This window comes from Monopterus albus, unplaced genomic scaffold (assembly GCF_001952655.1).
Source record: "Monopterus albus unplaced genomic scaffold, M_albus_1.0 scaffold128.1, whole genome shotgun sequence".
NCBI classification, from domain to species: Eukaryota; Metazoa; Chordata; class Actinopteri; order Synbranchiformes; family Synbranchidae; genus Monopterus; species Monopterus albus.
Genome location: NW_018128008.1, coordinates 1,893,240 through 1,908,848, shown reverse-complemented (window position 1 = coordinate 1,908,848; position 15,609 = coordinate 1,893,240). Strand labels below are relative to the sequence as shown.

Here is a 15,609-nt window from a genome sequence, read left to right as displayed (position 1 = left end):
AGAATTCAAAAACTGTTAAAACTGTGTTTCTGTGAATTTGAAGTTAACTACAGTGAAGCCATGCTGTCAGAAAAGTCCCTCCTAGGCTGAACGAATGGTTTACCTTCCTACCACCATAGAGACCAGGAGGGTTCTGGGTTGCAAACAGCATGAATCTGGGGTGAGCCTTGATGACTTCCTGTGTCTCAGCCACAAAGAGCTCCCTGTTGTCGTCCAGCAGCCTGTTGAGTGCCTCCAGAACATCAGTGGGGGCAAGGTTCAGCTCATCCAGGATGATCCAGTAACCTTTCCTCATGGCGTCAATCAAAACACCTTGAGCAGATAGACAAGTGAGCACAAAATAGTTTGGAGTGGTGGCAGAGTTCAAGTGTAGACATGGAAATGCCACTGCAATGTGTAACAGTGGGTGGGTAAATGTATTTACAATTTGTCAGGTTTTGAAAACAATCATTTGTTCTTTGCATTTGACTGCTTTCTCCGATATCCTAGCTAATATTTACCTTCTTAAATCTAAAATTTGAGCTGTTCCTCGGGATAGCACTGATCATATTTATACGACATGTCCCCAAGACATCACAATATGAAATATAAAGGCCTTCTAAATGTGAACTGCATGCATAAACGTGTAACAAACGTGTCAAAACTGTGACAGTATCTGTCAAAGAGTCCATCACAGTTGCTGGATTAGTGCTCGTTAGGGCCGTGTATTGGCAAGAATCTGGCAATACAATACGTATCATGGTATATCAAATGATAACTTCTGTACCATGATACACTACATATCACGGTACAGAAGTTATCATTCGATATGCTGCGATACTGTAAACAAGGTGATTTATTGCAATTTTGTAAAATATATTTTAGAAAAACTGTCATAAAATAAGGAACACATTGCCATATGTATAAATCTCCTGTAAAAAAAAAATTGACTCCTTTACACAATCAGAAAAGGGATCAGCATTTGCATTCGTCATTGTACCTGTAACATCGTACTACTCGGCAAATGAACTATTACTTAAAAATCGATCCTTTGCTTTTGAGAATGAATACAGTATCACAAAGCGTAATATCTCAATGTGTATCAGTATTTTCTTACACCCGTAGTGCTCGTACCCTCTTTGAACACCAGCTTGCCCCTGTCATCTGATGAATAGCAGCCTATGTACTCCTGGATGTCAGTGTGCTCATGGTTGTTGATCCTCTTTTTGAGCTGCAGCCAGCCAGCAAATCAGGCTGGTCTTTCCCACAGATGTCTCTCCCTGGATCAGCACTGGGTGACTCCTGTGAGGCAGAAACATTAGAGAGTGACAGAAGGGTAGACTACTGATTTGTCATCAGGTCAAGGTGGGATGGTGTTGTAACCTGAGTGTACCAAATGGGCTACTGATTGGTGAGGAGGGAGGGTCATTTTTAAATAGCATTTTTAATATTTACTGTAGTGTATATCTTCTTCATCCTGGTTGTGTACAGTTACCACGGTTACACGTGTTGTTCCCATCTTCCATGAGGTTTGCAGAAAACAATTTTATTCACACAGCGCCCCTCTGGTCTGCAGAAGTTGGACTCACTCACATTTGTACTAAAATTCTCTTCACTGGTTCAGAGGTGATGCTAAATCGGCAGATAACATTAAAGCAGTGAGATCTCTGCAGCGCCCATTTAGAGGTGATTTATACAAACCCCAATTCCAATGAAGTTGGGACCTTTGTGTAAAACGTAAATAACAGAATACAAGTTGCAAATCCATTTTGACCCATATTTAATTGAATACACCACAAAGACAAGACATTTAATGATCAAACTGGTAAACTTTGTTGTTTTTTGCAAATATTCACTCATTTTGAATTTGATGCCTGTAACATGTTCTAAAAGAGCTTGGACAGGGATATTTTTACCACTATGTCACATCACCTTTCCTTTTAACAACACTTAATAAGCATTTGAGAACTGAGGACACTAATTGTTGAAACTCTGTAGGTGGAATTCTTTCCCATTCTTGCTTGATGTACGACTTCAGTTGCTCAACAGTCCGGGGTCTGCGGTGTCATATTTTGTGCTTCATAACACACCACACATTTTCAACGGGAGATGGGTTTGGACTGCAGGCAGGCCGGTCTAGTACCCACACTCCTTTACTACGAAGTCACGCTGTTATATCACAAACAGAATGTGGCTTTGCATTGTCATGCTGAAAAAAGCAGGGGCGTCCCTGAAAAAGATGTCGCTTGGATGGCAGCATATTTTGCTCCAAACCTAGATGAACTTTTCAGCATTAATGGTGCCTTCACAGAGGTGCAGGTTACCCATGGGCACTAACACACCCCCATACCATCACAGATGCTGGCTTTTGAACTTTGCACTGATAATAATCTGGATGGTCCTTTTCCTCTTTAGCCCGGAGGACACAACGTCCATGATTTCCAAAAACAATTTGAAACATGGACTCATCAGACCACAGCACACTTTGCATCAGTCCATCTCAGACGAGCTCAGGCCCAGAGAAGCCGATGGCGTTTTTGGGTGTTGTTGATGTACGGCTTTCGCTTTGCATGGTAGAGTTTTAACTTGCCCTTGCAGATGTTGTGACCAACTGTGTTAACTGACAATGGATTTCCAAAGTGTTCCTGAGCCCACGTGGTAATTTCCTTTACAGAATGATGTCTGTTTTCAATATAGTCCGCCTGAGGGATTGAAGGTCACAGGCATTCAGTGTTGGTTTACGGCCTTGCCGCTTACATGCAGAGATTTCTCCAGATTCTCTGAATCTTTTGATCATATTATGAACTGTAGATAATGAAATACCTAGCTGTCCCTGGTAGGCTAGTGGTTAAGGCGCAGCGCTCTCGCCGCTGCGCATCAGGGTTGCATCAGAAAGGGCATCCGGCATAAAACACGTGCCAAATGGCAACATGCGAGTCGTCAGTAAGCTGTTGGACTATTTGCTCATGCAGCTGTTCACAAAGTGGTGAACTGTGCCCCATCCTTGCTTGTGAATGACTGAGTCTTTTGCAATGCTCCTTTTATACCCAATCATGATGCTCACCTGTTCCCAATAAACGTGTTCAGCTGTACAATGTTCCAAACAGGTGTCTTTTGAGGATTCCTCAACCTTCCCAGTCTTTTGTTGCCCCTGTCCCAGCAATTTTAGAACGTGTTGCAGGCATCAAATTCAAAATGAGTGAATATTTGCAAAAAACAAAGTTTATCAGTGTGAACATTAAATATCTTGTCTTAGTGGTGCATTCAATTAAATATGGGTCAAAAAGGATTTGCAAGTTAGTGTATTCTGTTTTTATTTACGTTTTACACAATGTCCCAACTTCATTGGAATTGGGGTTTGTGGGTGACTACCCACATTAATACCGGAACTGACTGATAGAAACACAAAAGGTATCTGACTGAAAGGAACACAATGTTACACCTACATCCACAGTGTTTCATGTTAAGTTATCCTGCCGTTTCATATGGCATGCTGCAGCATTTTCCTAGTGTCCCCCAGCAGTGTTATGCACAATTCTCTGGATTGTAGATGAATATGGTTCATAGCGCTTCCAGGAAGCACTAACCCCAGAGAAAGAACCTTACTGAATGTAAAATGGCAGTGAAACACATCAGGCTGCTAATTCAACTCCTGAACAAGGGATATTTTGGCCTGTGGAGGAAACCGTTTTACTGATCAGCACCTATAGTTTGTGATTCCACAGATGACCTGCATCTGTGGAATCACAAAGTTCATTCATTAAGTTACTTTATGTCCATTTGCCCATCTGTCACATTATCATTTACTTTTTATTAGTTGACAAAAAATGTCAAACATTTTGTCATAGTTCTCATCAATAAACATTACTTTTTATTTAGTTTTAGTTTCCTTTTTGCCCTGAAAAGTAGGTCATCAACGAATATTTTTCATCATAGCTGTCATTAAGAAAATTAACACCATCTCCTGGATCATATACAGTGCCTTGCGAAAGTATTCGGCCCCCTTGAACTTTGCGACCTTTTGCCACATTTCAGGCTTCAAACATAAAGATATAAAACTGTAAGTTTTTGTGAAGAATCAACAACAAGTGGGACACAATCATGAAGTGGAACAAAATTTATTGGATATTTCAAACTTTTTTAACAAATAAAAAACTGAAAAATTGGGCGTGCAAAATTATTCAGCCCCTTTACTTTCAGTGCAGCAAACTCTCTCCAGAAGTTCAGTGAGGATCTCTGAATGATCCAATGTTGACCTAAATGACTAATGATGATAAATAGAACCCACCTGTGTGTAATCAAGTCTCCGTATAAATGCACCTGCACTGTGAGAGTCTCAGAGGTCCGTTTAAAGCGCAAAGAGCATCATGAAGAACAAGGAACACACCAGGAACACACCAGGCAGGTCCGAGATACTGTTGTGGAGAAGTTTAACGCCGGATTTGGATACAAAAAGATTTCCCAAGCTTTAAACATCCCAAGGAGCACTGTGCAAGCAATAATATTGAAATGGAAGGAGTATCAGACCACTGCAAAGCTACCAAGACCTGGCCGGCCCTCTAAACTTTCAGCTCATACAAAGAGAAGACTGATCAGAGATGCAGCCAAGAGGCCCAGGATCACTCTGGATGAACTGCAGAGATCTACAGCTGAGGGGGGAGACTCTGTCCATAGGACAACAATCAGTCGTATACTGCACAAATCTGGCCTTTATGGAAGAGTGGCAAGAAGAAAGCCATTTCTTAAAGATATCCATAAAAAGTGTCATTTAAAGTTTGCCACAAGCCACCTGGGAGACACACCAAACATGTGGAAGAAGGTGCTCTGGTCAGATGAAACCAAAATCGAACTTTTTGGCAACAATGCAAAACGTTATGTTTGGCGTAAAAGCAACACAGCTCATCACCCTGAACACACCATCCCCACTGTCAAACATGGTGGTGGCAGCATCATGGTTTGGGCCTGCTTTTCTTCAGCAGGGACAGGGAAGATGGTTAAAATTGAGCGGAAGGTGGATGGAGCCAAATACAGGGCCATTCTGGAAGGAAACCTGATGGAGTCTGCAAAAGACCTGAGACTGGGACGGAGATTACCTCTGAGACTATCACAGTGCAGGTGCATTTATACGGAGACTTGATTACACACAGGTGGATTCTATTTATCATCCTTTGTCATTTAGGTCAACATTGGATCATTCAGAGATCCTCACTGAACTTCTGGAGAGAGTTTGCTGCACTGAAAGTAAAGGGGCTGAATAATTTTGCACGCCCAATTTTTCAGTTTTTTATTTGTTAAAAACGTTTGAAATATCCAATAAATTTCGTTCCACTTCATGATTGTGTCCCACTTGTTGTTGATTCTTCACAAAAAATTACAGTTTTATATCTTTATGTTTGAAGCCTGAAATGTGGCAAAAGGTCGCAAAGTTCAAGGGGGCCGAATACTTTCGCAAGGCACTGTATGCTTACAATCTATAACTGTCATTTAGAATGCCCACATTGTAAAGCTATTATGTTGATTTATTGTGTATGCACAATATCTACTGCTTGTCTGTCCCTCCTAGAACAGGGATCCTCATCTGTTGCTCTTTCTGGGGTTGGTTTAATTTTTTTTCCAGTTTAAGTTTGTTTGTTTTTTTAGCACATTTTTCTTATCTGATTTGATGGTCTACAGACAGAGGGTGTTATATGCTGTAAGACTGTAAAGCCTATCGAGGCTAATTTGCTATTTGTTATGTTCTAAATTAGACTTGACTGTGGTTTCTGTTGATTACTATGGTGATATGATGAGCTGAGATGGCAAGTTGAAAAAGCTGAACCATCAAAAACTCTGTTGGAAGTGGAAATTGAAAGCAAAGGTATGTAGATATCCTTGTACACACTCTTTGGTCTGAGGCCAGTATCCATGAGCTGGGTTGGTGCTCCAAGTGACAGTGAATCTTAATGCTACATCATACAGGGATATTTTAGACAACACTGTTCTTCCAACTTTTTTCCATATTAACCATGACTATGTCCCTGTGCACAAAGCCCTGTGCTAGTTTTTCCACACCAAACCACCCAGGTTGGTATTGGCTACCCTGCATAGAGCCTTAAACCCAAACTCCATCCAGCACCTTTGGAATGAGCTAGTGCACAACAGTGAGCCAGGCTTTAACACCCAACACCAACATTGGACCTCAGTGCTCTTCCTGGAATACTTCTCTCAGTATGTATTTAGGTGTTCAGGATGTCTGTTGTCCTTAACAGAAGCCAAACAGAGCCATAAAAGCTTATCAGTTTCTGTCCAGCAGGCCACAGGCTGCAGAACAATTCAGTCCAACCACATTCTTTCCTAAAGGGCCTAATTTAGCTCTGTCAAAATGAACATTTGGACATTTATAGATGAAACCATGGATTTGGGGGAAATCATAGGCAGGGAATCAGGCCGGGCAGGTTTCCTACCCTGCAGATACCACTCTGGCAAGGTCGCAGAGGTTGAGCTTGACTGAGGGGGTGAGAATGTAGCTGGGATCCAAAGCTGGCTCCATCTCCCCCTGGCTCACCCAATAGCCCTCGACCTCCACGCAGATCCGGTCTGTGGGTGCCGGAATGGGCTGCAAGAAACATAACAAGAGGCTTTTCGCTATCTGTTTACAACTATTCACAAAATGACAAATATTTATATGAACATGTCTATGGTAGTGACTGTACAATCATTTTATTCCTCTGAGTTTCAAATGAAAGATTTACTATCACTTGAGGTTATTTTGCCATGAAAACTGGAAACTATTATCACAGTCACTAGTAGCACAGGATAAATGCTACTGATGATTTCAGCCCCCCCCCCAAAAAAAAGGAATAAAAACAAGTCAATTATGAGTTTAAACCTACAGTGTTTTGGTTAAGTCAACACATATTAAAAGACAGAAAAAGGAGTTAAGGAAAAGATTATACCCTTTCACTATTATGTATGCAGGAAGTGACAGCTTAACAGTAATCCAAAAAATAAAGTGGAAGAGATTGGAAAAAAAGTTAATGAAAACACTTTCTGTTAAAAAGAGAAACTGAGCAGCAGTGAGTATGACATGACTGATGGAATTAATGCTGCAGAAACATGCATACTGTATGTCTGTGCTGTATATTATATACAATTTATCAATAAAAAGGCAAACAGAAGAATTTTGAGGTTGAATCATCAGCAAATGGAAGTGGAAGCACATCGGACAACAGGTGTCTTCTCACTAAAATTTGATACGAGTAGAGAAAGACAGGTAGAGAAAGAAATACAGTATAGTCCCTAGTATAGTGTAAGCCTGTCTCAAATGACGGTGTGCTTCTCTCCACAGTTAATAAAGGCTCTAGCCACTGAGAACTGCTATTGGTTATAACTCAAATGCACAAATATAGAATGTAGCATAAAAGAAATAACCAGCTCTCTTACTTGTTTGAGACACTTGGTATTTCCCATCAAGATGTGCTGACACACCAGTTTCTGGACCACAGGGTAGGAGCTTCTCTCCAGCTGAGTCAAGAAACTCAGGCAGAAACCCTGCAACCATCAAGCAAGCAGAGTGTTAACTCAGAGTACATGTAGGTGATCGGGATGGAATTCAAATGTACAGTCATGGCCAAAATTATTGACAACCTGCATTTCTGTCAAATAACACACCACGTCTCCCAGAAAATTGTTGCAATCACAAATTCTGTGGTATTCTTGTGTTTATTTCCTGGACTGGACAGAATCATCGACACCTTCAACTTAAAATTTGATAGTACGCCCTTTGGACAAAATAACTCAAACCAATCTCTTCCTGTAACCATCAGTGAGTTTCTTCCACCTCTCTACAGGAACTTTGGACCACTCTTCTTTTGCCAACTGCTCCAGGTCTCTCAGATTTGAAGGGTTCCTTCTTCCAGCTGCTGTGGAGAGATCTCAGAGATCTCTCCACAGCAGCTCTATGGGATTTAGATCTGGACTCATTGCTGGCCACTTCAGAACTCTCCAGCTCATTGTCTGAAACCATTTCTGTCCTTTGTCATTCACATGGCAGTTCAAGCTGACTGTTGCACCCTGCACCTTGAATATGTTTGGAAGTTGATCAAGGGTCTTTATCCACCATTGGAACAATCCTTCCTTGTAGCCTGTCATCTGTTTTTCTCTTTTGTCCATGTCCAGGGAGATTAGCTACAGCATTATGTGATTCCAACTATTTTCAGGGAGAAGTGGTGTGTTATCTAACAGAAATGCAGGGCGCCAATATTTTTGACCATAACTGTAGCAGCCAGCTTCAAAACCTCAGCACGTGGAATGATGCCAACAGTGGTGACAAGTTTGTTTTAGCAAAATAATCCTTTAAAGATGGGTGGAGTTTGCATGTTCTCCCTGTGCATGGGTTCTCTCCAGGTGCTCCAGTCACTCTAAACTGCCTGTAGGAGTGAGTGAGAGTGTGAGTGTGTGTGTGTGGGTTCTCTGCCTACATGTCAACCCTATGATAGTCTGGCAACCTGTCCAGGGTGTATCCTGCCTCTTGCCCAATATCAACTGGGATTGGCTCCAGCCCCCTACCCCCAATCCTATTGAGGTACAAGTGGTATAGATAATGGATAGATGGATGGAGATTCATTCTCTGTAGCCTCCTACCTCGTAGAGTGAGCGCTGCACACTGTGGCACGGGTTTTCAGCCACATACTTCAGTGCCCTGCACAGAGTCCGCAGGCTGTAGTGGGGTCTGTGCCCTCTCCCATCCAACAAATGTGAGCAGGCCTCCTTTCGTACTGCCAGGTAAAAGCTACACACAAACACAATCATTAAAAAAAACACAGGAATTATTTAACAACCAGTCTGAGCCCACTGTAGGACTTTGGGGAAAAAAAAGCACAACAGTAAATGTGAAGACTAAGGCATATGCTATGTATTCAAGATTCCCCCACATAGGTCTGTCACATTATCTGACATTATCTGTCACATGATAAAAAAAAGGTAAATAAAGTATTGGATTTTAATTTTCTATTCAGCTCAAGGACTGGTTAAACACAAATGAAGATTAAGTGAATAGTTTTGAAGTGAATTGTTTTTAAACCACAAAAACATACTCTCATGCTGCACACAGCCCCAGCAAGCTCCAAGCATAAGGTGATATTTAGTACCATCTTACAATGTCAGAAATAATTTGGAACCATGGTAAATGCTAACCTTATGATGCCACTGATGACACTCCTGTGTGGATTTAAGCACTTGAGGTAGTCTGAAACCAGAATCCGCAGGTCTCCCTCATTCTCCAGCTCCTCCACATAAAGCTCAGTAAACCTGGGAGGCAACCAAGGCAGAAATGTAGCTTCTGCAACATCTTAAATTGCTTGAGTACTCTGTGTCACTTTGCTTTCACCTCTGCACATTCTTACCTGTTCCTGAGGCCAAGAGGCAAGTTCCTCTTCCCCACATCAGTAGCTGGGTTCATGCAGGCAAAAAGACGGAAGTCTGGGTGGCGAACTAGGGACTCTGATCAAACCAGAGAACATTATTCCACAATCCCAGGAATGTTAATGAATAGATTTCATTCAAATGACAGTGATACAAATATGTTTGGGGAATGCAGTATTTGTGTGGCTGCTTTTCAGCATCCACACTGTTTTCCTGTTCTTTATTTATTGTGTGGATGCTGAGTCAGCAGCAACATAACATAACATTTTTTTGCCCCCTTTTGCTTTAGCTTTATTCTGAAGATTTTGCCCCATTCAAATGAATGGGAAAACTCTGCTTCTGCATACTTTCAGCTATTTCAGGTGTCATTCGGGTGTCAAAAATGTTCAGCATTTTCAGGGCGATCCTTCAGCCCTCAGTATCCACATGCATTCTCTTCAGAAAATGCATTTCTCTAGTTTTACATTTTGTGCTGCTCATCTCAACTTTGAGTTTTATTGACAGGTGGTTAACATTATTTAGACTGCCACTAAAAACTCTTTCTGTTGAAAGCTGAATCCAACTGTATTCATTAAGAGATTTGAATGAATTTGATAAGAAGATAAGGTACTGGATTCAGATTTGATAAAATGCAATCAAACTACAACCAGTCCTCACCGGTATCACCACGGTCCAATAGCACCAGAGATCCAGTGCTGCCCTCCAAGAGTCCACTTAGACACTCCAAGGTCTCTGCTGCTGCCAGGTTGATCTCATCCAGCAGGATCCAGTGGCCACTCTTCACTGCCTGAGCTAATGTGCCCTAAAGAGGAGCGCACATGGGTCACAACAGCTACACCAAAGACATACAGTACAGACATGAAACCTACGTCATACATTACAGTACATGAAGGTGTGTGATAGCTAGCATGCAGATGGTAGAGCACCCACAATTTTGGCACCTGTATTTGACTTAGACTTAGTCTTAGTCTTTTTATAAAATATTAGTTTTAGTTAGTTAAATAATTGCAAATATTTTAGCCTAACGTTGTTCAGGGACAGTTTAATTTGGCTCTTGTCCTGTATTTCTAATATTTATAGCCTGTGTTCTGAGGTTGCCACCTTTGTTACGATGGGAAAACTTTTGTTTTTTTTATGCACCTTCCTGTCTAATTTTCAGTGAACTGTTACGAATTTTAGTTCATAAACCTATTTCCTCTAAGAAGAGGCAACATCAGAAGACAAAAACTATTTCTGAATGTAAGATGCTTATTATTAAGAACAGTGCAACAGGTAAACCAACTTTTGAATAAATTATGTTTAGGAGATGGGGGAAACTATTTTAGTTATCAGTTTGTGATCTAAAGACAATGCTTAAAGAAAGCATTACTTCATGTCTGTCACATTTTTGTTTAGTTTTTGTTGACGAAAAATGTGAAACATCTTGTCATAGTTCTCATTTTCAAATGTTGCTTTTTAATTAGTTTTACTCTGGTTTTCATCAGGAAAAGACAAATAGCTTTTGTTTACAGAATTAGCACTGCACCCACAGAGCCCTGAACACCATGTGGCCTTTTTCCATCAGTGCAGGTTAACCCACTTGTACTGTACAGAGCTGTTCCCATTTGTTTCTAACAGCTGAGGGTAAATGCTCAGGCTCAGGTTTAATCGGCCTCATTCTTTGCAGCCTGGAAGTCATTCTACCTACTTTCATAAACTTTTGATTGATCTGTAGTTAGCACTATAACAACGAACAACAACAAAAAAATGTCTAGCACCAAGGGCTCAATGTTTCAAGCTAACACCACAGCAATATCACAAGTTATGCATCACTTCTGTTACATCAGTGGCTTGCACCACCCCCAAGATCAAAAGGCAGAAGATAAATGCCCTTTTACAGTGCAGTGGCAACAAACCCGCACTGGCTCACGTGTGGCCTAGCCTGGCTGCACTGACAACACCGCAGCTTAGCCGGAGAAGTCAAAAAACACCCGTGGAGTCAATCTGATCACATGAAGAGGCAGAAAACACTGAGACAAACTAAATCCACAGAAAAACTGTTGCAAGTTCTCCGAGACGCTTGGAACTAACTACCTGCCAAGTACCTTGAGGAACTGTGTGCAACAGGCCTTTTTTCACTGTAGGAACCTACTGACCTGTAACAAAACTTGTACCCCTTGTCCCAAGTTTTGCTTTTGTTTCCACTGCCCCTCTGCCTTCTTTGGAGACGAGTTCCAGGAGCTACATGTCAGCACACCTCAGGAGGTACTGGCAGGGCTGTCGCCCATGATTGGTTCAGTGTGTGTGTCATCACATCTCAAGTATTATCACACACACTGGTTTAGAGGTAAAAAATGGTGACTTCAGCAAGCTGATTGTGGGCACGATAGTGAAGACATCACATTTCTGAATTCTGCTTGTTCACCAGCTGTTTGATAAACTCCTCATAAAGCCTCTGTTACGGCAGACTATGTTACATAATTACTGTGGTCCTTGACTCAATGTTCTCTGCTCAGGTGTATAGAGAGGAGCTCAGCACCATTTGCATGTGAAGTGGAACCGCATCAGCCCTTGGAGGTTCTGCCAGATTATGGGTTTGGGAAGCTACAGGTTGCGAATGAAGTCAAAACGCTACGGGTGTACAGAGGAGAACTGGTGCTGTTTTAGTGGCAAAGGGTGGTCATAGCAAATACTGATTTGATTTAGGGTTTTTCCTTTTTACTGCATTTTGTATGAAGTTCATAAAGAAAAATAAAAAAAAAAACTATAAAAATTTTATTTTTTACCTCCACAAAAGCAAAGACCATGGTCATCTCACAGGCTCGAATCTGCTGCTGGGTCTGATTCAGTTTTGCAGCCAGCGACTTCCACTGTTCCTGCAGTAAGGCAGCTGCATAAACACACACCAACTTATAGTTACTGTGCTTCAGTAGCCTGTACACTGTTATCATTGTTTGAAACTGTATAGCACCCTACCATTTGATTTCTCCTGTAGCTCCTTAGTGAGAGCAGACTTGCAGACATGGTCCATGAGTTTGAGCAGATCGTGCCAGCGCTTCCCCCTGAAGCAGGTCTGAACGTGACCCAGGAAGGTCAGGTTCTGCTTCCTTGAGTAAGTCTGGGAGAACAGTTCCTCAAAGGCCTCCCGCAGAGGGAGCAAGATTTGCTTGTGGTCAACTGGCTTGTACCTGCATTACACAGAAAAGTTTTAAATCCAAATCCTCTGCCATCTGCCAGCAGTGATAGTGACTAACTGGCAAGAAGGAAAAGTACTCGCCCAAAATCACCGAGACCGAGACTAAAAAGTTGTATCTGCTACTTGTTTCATTCATCAGCTACTTTCCTAAATTCTCATTCCCTGTCAGTCTCCTTTTTTTATTAACCCTTTAACTATGATGCCATTTCATTCGGTTTTGCCCTTTATGTAATTTATGTGATCAAGACCTCAAACTTTCCCATTTATGATCTCTGAGGCACAGGTTGTGGGTCACTCACCCTCCAAGTAGGTCGGCTGTGTCACTCTGTTGGTTCATGTTCACAACTCGCAACCTGTGCCCTGGATTGAATGCAAAAATACAGAATATTTGAATCAGGAGTAGTGATAAACCATTTGTTGTCATGTACGTACGAAGCTATTTAGGGTACAAGGATATATCGACATGTGCTCAGAAAGAGAAGGCGATCAGAGCACCAACCTTGGGATTACTGGACCACCCATTCTCCCGGCTGACCCACACATGATCTCATTTGCTCTGTAGGTGTCTATGTATAAATGTGCACTCACCTGTGACTCTGGCCAGATGTTGTACAGTGGAAGTCTTTCCAGTTCCTGTTTCTCCCACCAGAAGAACAGGCTCTCCCTTGGCCACACACACTGCCAGCTGTTCCAGCAGCACAGAAGAGGGTTGTGTGGCAGCAAAGGTCTGCTTGTCCCTGTTCATAACAATAACATCTCACTCAGCGGTTACACAGTAGGTTGTATGCTTATAATTTACCAGCTGGTGTTTGGTTCATTAGCCAATTACTGGCACACCAACGAGCTAATACATCTATACAGTATGTATTGCATATATACTGTAAAATGAGGTCAAAGGTGGCAGCAGGGAGGATGCCCCACTTACACACTCAACTGCACCGCTTCAGTCTGCTTTCGAGCCAGAGTCACTCTGCCCACTGACACCTCCAGCTCAGTCAGTGAGATGCCAGGCTGATACATTTGACAGAAGTGCTGGGCCTGGAGATGAACAGTAGCCAGGAATCAAAATTACAATGTGTTTTTTGTACTAAAATGCAGATTACTATAGAAGTAAAGAATCCATCCAGCTCTCTTCATGTATGGGATCAATTTAATGTCAAAAATATTTCCTTATTTCTTTAAATTTGTCAATGCTATAACTGGCTACTTTGCACAAATGCAATATTTTGTCCTCCACATTCAATGTTTTGCCCATAAAGGCTTGACAAATACCTTCTCTTTGGAGATGTTGAGCTTGCTTCCAATGATCTCAGCCATTCTCAGTCGACTTTCAGCACAAGACAACATGGCTGTGAAGCAGTCAAGAGCCTAACAAAAAGAAAGACCACGAAAAGCCTTCAGTCAATAAAAATAATCCACACTGAATCACAGCAAGTTGTTTACTTACAAGTTTTGACATACCGACTTGAATCAGCAATACAATTAATTCTCCACTTGGGTAAATCCTAACAGCATGACTGAGCACTGCTAATCAAAACAGTACTAAATGCTATTTTGTTTCAGTCATGGGGGAAACATATTTCATCCTTTCTTTGTTTACTCTTCAAAAAATGAAATCCATTAACCTCTTGGAAGATATGTTGTGCTGTGGCAGAGGAGGTGCTATCAAAGTTCACACTGATCCGTTCACACCATTTCAGTAGGTCCCTGTGGAAACATAAGGAAACAAAATGAAACTAACATGTTCAACAGAAAAGAGGACCACAGATTTTGTCATGTTTATTCGATACAATCGTCTTCCTTGTCAAAACCTGGTGCCTGCATTACCCACAATGCATTTGGCGTCAGCTCATGCTGGAGAAACAAAAGGCCTTAATCAGGGAAAAATGTATACTGTTAAAAGGTGACCAGTTAAGCAATATACAAATAAGTATGAATGTAAACTTAAAGTATATGTACGGTATTTTATTCAGTATCACAAACCTTAATGACCTAGACCAACACATGCATATCACAGGCCAAGCTATGAAGTTAATGACATCGACCCATTAAAGCATGGAGACAGACCATGGACAACACAGACACATTGATGTATGGCTGAATCTTCATCAACACACTTTTCTAAGGACCACAGAAAATTTCACAGAGCAACGAGACAGCTGAGTCTCTTACATAATGAGACTTGAGAGAATTAGGAGATTCTGTGATTTCAGCCCATGGTCCAACAATCCATCGAACGCAGCAGTAACTATTGGAAACCTAATTGATGTCATGGAGGCTGCTGCTGCAGCCTGACTGATAGTTTTGAGTGGGGGGAGTGTGACAGACGTGGCTTTTTATACTTTTTATGTTTGCCTTCAGTGATGCTCACAGTCATGGAGCAATGGTGTAGAAAGGATGTTACATCTGTCTATCTTAACAGTGGAAGAATAAAACCACATGGTCAGCATGCATATAAAACTTATAGTAAATTAGAAAATCAGCAACAAACAGCTGAATGTGAACTGCTCAATCTAATGTTTTATTCTGAAGTCACAATCTCAAGATAAATGACTTTACTGTAGCAATATCAAAAACAAACACAAAGGAAAGCACAGAGAGAGCAGAGAAAATAGCGAGCTGAGCCTGACCTTAGTGACAAGACTCTCCCCTCCAGCGGTGTGCTTTTGTCTGCAGATCTGTGCTGCTGAATGTTGTCAGGACTTTGGAGGCTGCTTGTGTCCAGGTCAGAGTGTCTCTCCCCAGTCAGCTGGCAATAGATATCCAAGAGGCGCTCTGCCACCACCAACAGCCCAGGATACCTACTGGTAAGAACCTAAACACAAAGAAACAGGGCAAACTAAGAATAAACAAGATCATTTCTGTAATCACATACAGTGCCTTGCGAAAGTATTCGGCCCCCTTGAACTTTGCGACCTTTTGCCACATTTCAGGCTTCAAACATAAAGATATAAAACTGTAAGTTGTTGTGAAGAATCAACAACAAGTGGGACACAATCATGAAGTGGAACGAAATTTATTGGATATTTCAAACTTTTTTAACAAATAAAAAA

The 15,609-nt window shown here is 41.5% G+C and overlaps 1 protein-coding gene across 1 annotated transcript in view; it reads right to left on the bottom strand.

The window, feature by feature from the left end:
- mdn1 (midasin AAA ATPase 1) overlaps positions 1-15,609 on the bottom strand; it is a 107,206-nt gene that overhangs the window by 76,739 nt on the left and 14,858 nt on the right. Inside the window, 17 exon segments of the mRNA XM_020612888.1 lie at positions 104-312; positions 1,114-1,205; positions 1,207-1,281; positions 6,423-6,574; positions 7,402-7,509; positions 8,602-8,749; positions 9,154-9,267; positions 9,363-9,459; positions 10,039-10,183; positions 12,147-12,250; positions 12,337-12,548; positions 12,856-12,916; positions 13,145-13,293; positions 13,482-13,594; positions 13,829-13,924; positions 14,182-14,263; positions 15,187-15,371. Of these exon segments, the coding sequence (XP_020468544.1) occupies positions 104-312; positions 1,114-1,205; positions 1,207-1,281; positions 6,423-6,574; positions 7,402-7,509; positions 8,602-8,749; positions 9,154-9,267; positions 9,363-9,459; positions 10,039-10,183; positions 12,147-12,250; positions 12,337-12,548; positions 12,856-12,916; positions 13,145-13,293; positions 13,482-13,594; positions 13,829-13,924; positions 14,182-14,263; positions 15,187-15,371 (2,142 nt within the window).